This window comes from Nicotiana tabacum, chromosome 16, assembly GCF_000715075.1.
Source record: "Nicotiana tabacum cultivar K326 chromosome 16, ASM71507v2, whole genome shotgun sequence".
Lineage (NCBI taxonomy): Eukaryota > Viridiplantae > Streptophyta > Magnoliopsida > Solanales > Solanaceae > Nicotiana > Nicotiana tabacum.
In genome coordinates this window covers 140,820,248-140,831,585 of record NC_134095.1, presented here as the reverse complement: position 1 = coordinate 140,831,585, position 11,338 = coordinate 140,820,248, and the positions used below count along the sequence as shown (strand labels likewise).

Genomic DNA, 11,338 nt, shown 5'->3' with positions numbered 1-11,338 from the left:
TTCATGAAGTTAAGGACATCATGTCCTTAATATTTACACAGCATCCATGTCTAGCACAGGGGTATTTTCGTCCAGCGAGTAAAAAGTTATTAAGCACTGGTTAAAAAGTAAATACATTTTAAACCGTAGCTAAAGAGTAAAGACGTCTCTAATTAGTGGCTAACCGCGCACTTCCATACACGTACACATTAAATAGAGAATGTCAGAAAATACCAAGGATATCTCAAAATCCATTCAGAATTAACAAATAGCGAAACATTATGAAAGTAAATTCTCATACGAGCGATACCAACTGGAGTAATTGGTATTAGGACTTGGTCATGTTGATACATTTTCATTTAGCCAGTATTTGTCAATAATTTTTTTAGTATATAAAGATATTTATATATCAGTAAAAAATATTTTTTTTAAAAAAATATTGAATACTACATATTGAAATGAAACGGAGCAGACAATGGATCAAATTTTCTATATTGAAAATCCATTTAACCAACATTACCCATCACCAAAGAGGTTTGCGGCAGAGCACAGTGGCGGTCGTGCTGATTGTGATGTTGGTTGTGAAGGAGATTGAAGATACTGCCAGAAATCTATATAACAGTCATTGTTTATGAGAGCACTTCACTATAACGGTTAAATTTTCTTTGGAACCGACTTTTCATGTTATGTTATAATATATGTTCTCTATAACAATACTTTATTATAGCAGCCCAAAAATATCGAAACAAACCAGTTTGTTACAGACAGGTTGACTTGATTATGTATCATTTGAACATTTGATAAATTTTGCAATTTTATACTAGTGTCTAGCAGATAGCAGAGAAACTGAAGGCGGAGGAAGGTGGTCAGTTAGATCCTGCTTCAAGGAATTGATGTAGAATGTATACACTCAGATTTAAAAAACAATCAAACTTTGAGTTTTGTCTTGATTGGACTGACCGGATTGAGAGAGATTTGCAGACTATAAAAAGAGGAGTATGTTGCTCTTATCTTTAGTGTTTTTGGTTTGGAATGAAAGAAGGATTGTGTGTCCCACGGCGAAACCATACACGGGCGGATCAGAAACCATATTCATGAGTTCGCTTACGCTATACATTTGACTAGGGAACCATGACCTTGTTTCCTGACACAAGGGCATGGTCCAAACACAATCTCTGTACTTCAAAATTATCTTTTAACAGAGTTGGATGCTTGAGAGCTTTAATAATGCTATGTTTGCAGAATATTTTCAATTGTGAGACATTTGGCATCTCTGGTACCATATCTGAATGCACTTGGGAATTCAAACGGCAACCTAAGCAAACAATTGCAAAACCATTCTTAAAAATCCAAATGGTTGGAAGTCCTACATCATTCTCCACTACAGGATGCAACAAATTTACCTGATTCAGGCTTGAAAATTATATGACCACAAATACTCAACTTTAATTGAAATATCAGGGTCCAGAATAGTACACAAAAATGACACACATCCGAGGGGGTAAAAAACTTCTAATCTTCATCTGATTACAAGAATATTGACAAACCTGAACAAGAAGATATCACACTAGAGCTGCAGATTACTACTATAGACTGCAAACAAAATGGGGAAAAAACAGGGCAAAGTAAATGCTGACAAGCTATCTATACAACCACAAAACCAAAAGCTAGCTCAACTTTGATAGCTAGAACCTCCTGCCGATTCCTAAGCAGACTTGCGTCAACGTATGTTAGAAGCACACCAAAATATCACCTGTTGTCCTTCTCCCATGTTTGGAGAGATCTCTATCTTACCACTTTCAGAAAGCAGAGAATAGAGGCATTGGCATGCTTGTTAGGAGAATTGTAAAAGTATGCAGAGGACAGCAAGCCTATGCAGAATTGCTTCTTACAGCTGTCTATGGGGTTGTCCGTGAATGTTATTGCGTGCCTCGCATTAACCCATTCCGTGCTACACTCCTGTAGATATATACATATTATTTGAAGTTAAAAATAAATAAAATTGAATAATAGGCACAGTGAAGTTCTATATTCCAGCACTTATTGCAAGGGGTGAGTGAACAGTAACTGGAGAGAGAGAGAGAGAGAGAGAAAGGAAGCCAAAATAGAAGGTTTTTAGAAAGGGAAAGCATAAAAATCTTTGAGAAAGTTAGTTTGCTAGATGGTGAATTCCGCTATGATCGGGAACTGCAGCATCTATCCCTTGTGGCTGCACCTGCATTGCCTAGAAACCTCTTCTTTTTTCGTTGATAAGGTGAGATATTTTATTGATGTTAAGTACCAAGAAGGTGCCACAGAAAGTACGAAAGGAAGACGACTAGTTCACATATACTGTTACAGCATCATATTTTCCAAAAATTCCAAAAGAAAATCTGGGAATTCCAGCATATCACTCCTACACCATGAATATAAAGACTGTAAGCAATCTATATTCTACAAGAGAAGAATGGTGTTTCTTTCCCTCAAAACATCTGTTATTTCTTTCCAACCATATTGTCTACATGATGCATAGAGGGGAAGAAACCTCATGTTATAACTTGTCAAAACTAAAAAAGACTCTTGAACATTTTAAGAAAAGTGGTTCAAATCAAAATTGAAGATCCAAAACTAGCACCACAGCTACGATTTCAGTTCAGTTGCTATATGTTTGCTTATAACTGCCATCTTAGATAAACTAAGTGCCTTTAGAACCCCACCCGAATTCAAAAGATTATATTTCAAGTCTGTGTTTTGTCATTTAAGGACCTCTTAAAGGAAATAAGTTATCAGATGAATGAATAGCGCAAAAAGGGCTGAGCCCCTATCTGCAAAATACCAAAGCAGACTCTCACTAGACTGCTCATCTCCTCACATTGTTCATGAAGGTATATCGTCGAGTGTTAATCCCATCCACTCCATGTACATGTTCCGCTCCATAATTTTTTCCAAAATATAGGCCTCAATCAAGTTAGATAAGTTTCAAGCAAAGATATTTAAACCTGATATGGTCATCTGTTTCCACTGCCATCATAGTATATGGCCTCAACAACACTATAAGAGGTCGTTTGGTAGGATGCATTAGATAAATTAATGCATGCATTAGCTTTGTGTATTAATAATACATTGTTTGGTAGACATTTTGAACTTATGCATTAGTTATGCAGGCATTAGTTATACATCCTATTTGGTATTATCCTATGCATAACTAATGCATAGAAAACAATGGTATTAGCAATGCAATGGATTTTAATGCATGCATTAGCTTAGTTAAAGACAAAATTGTCCTTCAAAATTTATGTTTTATTAAAATATACTAGTTAGTATATTAATGCAAGTTCAAAATAATCCAAATAGTGAGAAATAAAATTATATCCCTAGTAAATAAATAAATACTTAGCATATTTCCTTTTTTATAAATAAATATTTAATTTTATTTTACAACATAGGTAGACAAATAAAATAATTTTTTTAAAACTTTTTCATATAAAAATATTTCTCAACATATGTTTCTTTTAAGAAGTTAGAGTGTGGACTAAATTTGAGGGCATTTTTGTAAACAAATAATTCTTTTAGAAATTGTGCAATACTTTAATACATCAAACCAAACAATGAATAAGAAATATGTCAACATAACTAATGCAAGCATAACTAATACCAGCATTACTAATACACCACATTCAACATTATTCTTATGTACCCTACCAAACGACCCCTAAGCTTGTTAAGAAAGTATTCACCACCATCATGTGTTAGGCATCGGCAATCATAGAAGCATGTGAATTTTCTTTGTTGAAAACATACGCCAAACGGGATCCAGCTCAAGATGGTCCGAACTTCCAACAGTCCAACCGCCCCCCCCCACCCCAACTTTTAACAAGATTTATAGCCATTAGGTCAGGAGTACAGAAACAAAAACAAATGTCTAAAAAAGTCGAAACTGATAAGGAGGCCTCTAATGTATCTGTTTCTCACGTTTGCTTTGGCATGTCCAAGAAATCTTCTAGTATTTTCCACAATGTAAAATAAGATAACATCATTTGCTAGTATGGCCTAATACTGTTCATTCAGCTTCAAGGCAGACAACCTAATAATTCTGTAACAAGGGCGGATGCAGTCTATATTCAATGAGTCAAACTGACCACAGTATTTTGACACGGGATATAGATATATGCGAAAAACTACTAAAATTTCAACAAATATTAAATTCTGGGTCAGTCTAAAATTTGGTGCTAAGAACCTTGAAGGTCGAACCCATCAAGTTTAAATCCTGAATCGTCTTTGTTTTGTAATAGTGATTCTACTTTCACCTCCAGGTGAATCCTAACAGGTATAGTAAGTTTCAAATTATTTGTTCTAAACATGTTACCACCAAATTTCACACAACGGTATTTCTAGACTCGTCTAGAGATGGATACGGGGAGGGGTATGAGAAAAGCAATTTGTAATTTCACAGAAGTAGCTTATAAAACAAGGATGCCAAAGCATGCAATCTGACACACAGAAGGTGGCCCCAAAAGACTTTCATTTAGAACTGGGGTCAACTTGCTATCTCACGCTTGTCTTTGAAAGAAAAAAAAGGTCTGAACTCGAAGTCGAAGAATACTTTTTTTTATGACCAAGAAATCTGTCCGGGGCCAACCTTTAGGACCAACCCCAACCTTCGAAACTTAGGGATAATGGGTCCGCCCTTCTACTCTTCTCCATTTAAATACCAGGATTAGTTCGCATGACGCAGGGCTAGAACTTGTGACATAAGTCACAAGTCCCTCAACCTTTATCACTTGAGCTAAGTCCTGGGGGCCAAAGTCCAAGAATACTTTAAACTGGTTATTGAGACACCGAGGAGTCATGTGTCTAAAGAAATTCAAAGTAAAGACTTAAGTTCCTGGCAAATGGGAAGAAGATATATTGGACATATCCCGCAAGGACTCATTTTCTTTTTTCTATTTCTTCTTTTATTTGGTCAAGAAAATTTGGCTTAAGTCCTCGAGGGGATGAGAGAAGGGATGAGACATAGGAGTTAAAAATTTTAAAAAAAAAAAAAAAAGGGAGGAAAAATTTGATTAAATGTAGAGTCCGAGTTAAGGGGTTGTGAGATAATTAGCGATAAAGACTGACCTGAAGTTCATTCAATATAATTGGTTGACAGAATTGAATGCATACCTTCCTGGAAGTGGCTGAGAACTGTTCACTGGACCCTTGGAATTGGCAAATCTTTTGGCTCTATTTTCTTGTTGCTTCTCAACACGCATGGCAGAAACTTCCTTCTCCATCGCAGCGACTTCCCTTCTCATCTTTTTGGCCTCAACTTCCATGGCTTTTGTTAAAGTCTCTACTTTCTTTGCTAACATCTGAACCACGGGAATATTATCAAACTTTGCAGAAAATCAGAGTGAGTGAAGGTAGTCATGACACCAATCAGCATTCGATCTAACCTCAATAGCGTCGTCCTTATCATTAAGACTTTGATCCTTCTCATGACCAGCTTTCCTCAAAGCAATTACTTCTTTTTGCAGCAAATCATATAATACTCCAGGGACAGTATCTTCTGTTTCTGTAACTTGCGAGTCATTGTGTTTTTCATCTTGATTCGCTTTCCATGAAATGTTCGCAGTCTCATTATCCTTAGTCCTGTCACAGGACTTGCTGCTATTGAAAGTTGGACCTGTTCCATTCAGAAGGTTTTTAGTCCTGTCCAACGATCTTGAACCACCATCAAACGACTTAGATGTCCCTTTTGCATGCTTCAACACTGTACTGGCCCCAGAAGATCTCAGCTGAAATGATGGTGATCTCTTGGGTAAAAATCCATTGGAGGTCAATTTGGAGATGTTTTCAGCTCCACCCAGTGATTGCCGACGGGAAGGGCCGTTGCTTGAACTTCTACCATCTGGTGTAGTGCGAGCGCCTGTGCTAGTTGATCTCAATGTATCTTCAAGGACCTTGAGCCTCAGATGATATTTCTCCTGAGGACATAATCAAGATCAAGATAAAAATAAGTTATAGAAATAGCATCAAAAACACGTTAAAATGCTTCCTCTATTGGACAGAATTATTACTTTCAACTGCGCTTCAGACTTTGCAGCTCGTTCAGTGATTGCAAGCTTGTCGCGTAACTGTTGCATCTCACCCTGCAGAAAATATTCTGAGATCAATGTGAGCTCATTTACTTTATTCAGAAAGCATTCAGTTCTATTAGGATAAGATGCCCCTATGACTATCTTATAGAGCAAAGTCATGGAAAACCATCAAACCTGTAGAAACTTCCTTTCTTCAAGCCACTGTTTAACAGGCATTACTTTATCATTGGCATCTTTCCACTCATTAGCAACCACGGTTGCAACCCTATTAGCGGTTACCTTGGCACGTGCTAGCTCCCGGTCAAGAGTTTTTCTTTCTTCCTGTAGAATAGATAAGTAGAAGCATTCTAATTTAGGGATTGTCCACATAAAAACTACTTAGTATGTATATTATTGAAGTCTTGCTAGGACGAATTTACATTCATCTCTTGAACTTTTCGTTGGTAATCCCGGACAGCATTAGCAGCAGCACCGCCAGCAAGAACAGCCTCTTCAAGCTCACGTACAGTTTGGGTAAGCTTTTCAACCTCTGCAACCTTTTGTCTATGCATTCTGTCCAGTATTTTATTTTCTTCCTGATGTATGTTTGTATGAAAAACATAATTAAAGAAGGATGATTTAGAGATTAAAAGAATAACAACAAAGTGGTCTAACATTCATAACAGCAGAAGCACCATTTCTGTGATCAACGTACCTGGCATATTTCTATCTGTTTCATCAATTCCTGGTTCTTGTTCTGAAGGTCATCCACCATAGAAGCCTTTGCTAATGCTGACTGCACAGTTCTCTCAGCATCAAGTAGAGCTGCCTCTTTTGACTTAGTAAGACGGTCCAGTGCTTTATTATCATCTTGTAGCTTTGCAATCTAGGGAGAAGATAGGCCAGAGAATGAGTTCTATGAGGTGAGGACATACATAATCACAGCCAGATGTGAAATACTGCCACAGACCTCCTGACGAGCAAGCTTGAGTTCAGCCTCCAAGGGTGCAAGAATGGCTTCAATTGGAGGCATATCATCGTCTTTTTGAGCAGCATGAACCCTTCGAAGGGTGGCTTCTGCTGCAAACTGAGCTGCCATGAATGCCTTTTTCTCTTCATTAATTTTCTTAATTTCAAGATTCTGCCAAGCAAGAATTGTATCCACAGTTATGAAAGCAAATCAAAAAAAAAATTACAGGGAAGAGTTCGAGATAGCACCTTGCTTTCCAGAAGAGATTCTGTCAGCTTGAGCTTCTCGTCAACCCTTGACAACTCGGCCGTAAGCTAATATCATATAAAACAATTAACTGTATCAGCCTCGTTCTTAGCACTAATGAATAGCTCTAAAATTAGCACAGTAGAATTCATCATATATACCAAACTCAAAGTGGCTAAAGGGACAAATATGCAACGGTACCACTAGAACTATGTTGCCAAAAATCAACATGATTGCATTACTAATCTAGACTTGCCCATCAATGAAGAGTACATTGCAGTATTCAGCAATTGATGTGGAATTTATACAAGCTATTCTTATTTTGGAACAAGATGCCCTTCCCAAAAAGGGCAAAAGAAAAAGAAGTATGATGATGTAGATAATACTAAGATCTAAGTAATACAGCAATTTCCTTAAATGGTTTTTTAATGAATCCTCAAATTTTGAGTCCAAATGATATGAATAGCATCCTGTTGCTTCTAAACTAAGACAAAAAACAAAAGTAAACTCAGTTACATAACAGAAAATCTCAATCAAACAAGACTTTTTTCCAAAATGGTAAATTTTAGATGAGAAACGGACTGATAGATATTGAAGGACCAGAAACAGTAATAGAATAACAGTTAGAATTCTATGCTTTTACCATATATTTTTCTGAAGAATTTTAATTACATACACCGACAGTGTTATATAAAATTTTACATCAATAGTTTATTTTAACTGGTTATAGCACGTTATTAGTCTATTTATCAAGTTACCATACACAGTTTTTTATGATGAGTTACATATTATTGTATCAGCTTAACCTGATGGCTGATGGTGTGAAAAATTTGTACACCGTTATTGCACAAAACATAAACTCTTTTCTGAAACAAGACAGTCAATCAGTCATAGCAAAATTTAGTCCTCTGTCCTAGTTGTTTCAAGTCCTACAATTCTTGTCAAACTTAGAGAATGCAGTTATTTTTCACTTCACAGTCAATGCTTCTCTTAGTCAACGCCACTCTTTAATAAACAATTTTGAGCTGTGATTGTACTTGACCTTTGAACTCAATTTTTTAGACCTCAAAAGTGAAAATGGTATCACTTCCTTACTTCCTCTTCGTTTGCGCATCCTCAATAACTCAAAATCATACTACTGTTCGGTTAGTTGATTAAAAGTAACTGAGAAGCATCAAGTGTTGAAAAAGCACTTTTAGGTGTTGAACCTGATCTTATAAATAAGCTTAATGTGTTTGGATATTAGTGTTGAAGCTGATAATAATAGTCTTATTAGCACGTTAGGAGTTAGATACCTAAATTGCATCAAAATATCACTATCTTCCATTTTATGTGACACTCTTTGTTTTTTGTCTGTCCCAAAACGATTGACATATTTCTATATTTAGAAACAATTTAACTTCAAACTTCTCAATTTATCCTTAGTTATGTGATTTATAATCAAACAAATGTTTCTGGCTAGTTTTGCACCACAAGTTTAAAAAGTTTTTCCTCCCTCCTTAAATTATGTGTCCACTCAATCAACATTACATAAATTGGGACTGAGGTAGTATTTTGAAATCATGTCACATTGTAAGAAGGTAAATATACAAAAAATCAAAACCTCTTCAACAGCCTTTTCTCGTAAGCGCTCTGAGAACCTCAACGCCTTGATCTCCGCCTGAGCCTCACATAATTCCCGGTCCTTATCTACAATGACACATTCACACACCGTATCAATAAAAAAAATGTAAAAAGCAACAAAAAGATTAAAATTAAAAATTCAGAAAAGGACACAGCTAGCCACTAAATCACATTTGATCCAGCTAACAATACAGACCTCTTACTTCATTCTCCAGTCGATTAAGCTCCAACTTCACCGGATCCGACCCGTGGAGAAGGTTTAAGAACTCGTCTGCGTCGAGGCTTGGCCTCATCGACGTTCTTCTTCGATAAGTCTTCCCTTCCTTGAACGAAGCTGATACTGTCACCGGCGAAACTGTTTCACTCGTCGTCGGTCGCACATTGCCGTTGTGATTGCCGGAACACACCTCCGGCGACCTTCCTTCGCCGGAAACCTCCGTCAGCTCCGATCTGTACATTTCTCTATTCTTACAGTAAGCTCACTTCCAATGAATAATTCATACATACAACAAAATGTAAATAAACAGATGATTATGTCTGTATCTATTAGTATTATTATATACGGAAAGTGCCTCTGTGTGTGTGGAGTTCAAAAATGCTGTGTTGCTATCTCTTCAGTGTTAACTGTTAAGCTCAAAATAGAATTCTGTGTTAGAGAGAGAGAGAGAGAGAGGGAGCGAGTTGAAAATGGTGTGATTTTGGGGTTTGTTTCTCTCTCTAGACAATTTGTTAGTGGTGAATGGTGATTGAGATTGAGAGAGAGACAATGGGAGCGCGACTTTGTGACTTGTTGAGTGTGTGAAGTAAGGTTTTTCTTCTGAAATTTCATAGTACGAAGGGGTGTTTGGTTTGAATAGGCGATAAGTTATGATGATATTAGTTATTTGGTATTATTTTAGTTACGCTGACATTAATTATATTAGTATTATTTTTTATTTATTATTTGGTATGTTGGATTAAAAATAATAATTGCATAATTTTTAAGAAAAAGGTATAAGTTATTCCGGCACGAATTACTTCACCCCTACAAGGTATAAGTTATCCTGAGGATATTAATTTTAATCTCGAGATAACTTATATCAGGTTGGCTAATCAAATAAAATATTAAAGTGATATTAAAATTTTATACCAGCACTATATCTACTTATACCTCATACCATAGCACTATATCTTCTATACCTCATACCAAACGACCCTTGAGTAAGTAGTAAGTACTAATTTAACTTTAAGTTGCCATTTTTATTTATTTTTTATTTAATTTAGAGAAATTATTGGATTTGTTGTTATTATTGTTTTTAGCATTTTTAATTTAAGTTATAAATACTATTAGGGGCCTCCCAGGCTATTCTGCCAATGTATTAATTAATAACTTGATGTGTATATATCTTTCTGACTTTTTCACCACTAATAAAAAGAACATAAAATCCTTTTTTATTTAAACGACAAAAGTTTATAATTAGTCACTTTACATACTCTCTCCATTCACTTTTACAGCTTGCTTGGATGGTTGTTACACATCGCTTCATAATGTATCGTATTATATTGTATTATAATATATCGTTTGATGAATACAATATTGGATAGATTGTATCGTTTGTTGTTATTTCATGATATCACACACCAGCAATATGAAGAATAAACTTACAATATTATAAAAAAAAATTATGATACTGGGTAAATTTATTATATAAAAAGGTATGGTAAATGATAAAATAAAATTATTTAATAATAATGAAGGGTGAGATGAGAGAAAAAGACAAGATAACGACGCAACCACATCAAATCGGTCGTTACATAAAGTGACATATTTCGTCGTTACGTAACGGCGGATTTAACGATACGATACAATAAAATTTAAGTAACAGCCAAAACAAACATCGTAATTAAAGTAACAATACGATACGATACAATAGGTAACAACCATCCAAACAAGTTGTTAGTTGTTCACTTTGGACTTTTCACGCCCCTTAAAAAACAATAATTGTAGTATGTATTTTACCTTATAACCCCTTCATAATGATAGCATTTCAAAGAGTCCTGAGAAATAATTTTGAAAATGAGTAATTAATGATCAGAGTACGACAGGGAAAAAAGTTTGTCCTTCTCTTAATTTGCTAAAATGGACAAGTAAAAATAAAACTATAATTTTAATATAGTGAACAAGTAAAACTGAACGGATGGAGTATTTGTATACTTTTGTTTTATACTTGTGACGACCCGCCCAGTCGTCTCGTGAGTTACCATTCTGTTTCCCCCATTTTTGCTTCTAGTTGCTTTGTCTATCGGTTCTATGAGTGATCGGGTTGGTTGGCTCGGGTTTGGAAAGGTTTTGGGAAGGTTTGAAACACTTAGTCTCTTTTGAGGAAGCTTAAGTTGGAAAAGTCAATCAGATGTTGACTTATATGTTAGAGGGCTCGGATGTGAGTTCCGATGGTTCGGATAGCTTCGGGAGGTGATTTGGGACTTAGGAGTGTGATCGGAA

At 35.8% G+C, this 11,338-nt stretch overlaps 1 protein-coding gene across 1 annotated transcript; it reads right to left on the bottom strand.

Moving 5' to 3' along the window:
* Nucleotides 1–1,405: 1,405 nt before the first annotated feature.
* On the bottom strand, nucleotides 1,406–9,690 carry LOC107820176 (microtubule-associated protein 70-2). The gene is made up of 11 exons (XM_075233385.1): nucleotides 9,053–9,690; nucleotides 8,837–8,922; nucleotides 7,236–7,301; nucleotides 6,988–7,158; nucleotides 6,733–6,903; nucleotides 6,458–6,613; nucleotides 6,213–6,359; nucleotides 6,018–6,089; nucleotides 5,394–5,924; nucleotides 5,122–5,309; nucleotides 1,406–1,938 (listed from the first exon to the last, which is right to left on the bottom strand). Exons 1-11 carry the CDS (start codon nucleotides 9,312–9,314, stop codon nucleotides 1,899–1,901), a joined length of 1,890 nt encoding a protein of 629 aa, XP_075089486.1. The 5' UTR covers nucleotides 9,315–9,690; the 3' UTR covers nucleotides 1,406–1,898.
* Nucleotides 9,691–11,338: the final 1,648 nt, after the last annotated feature.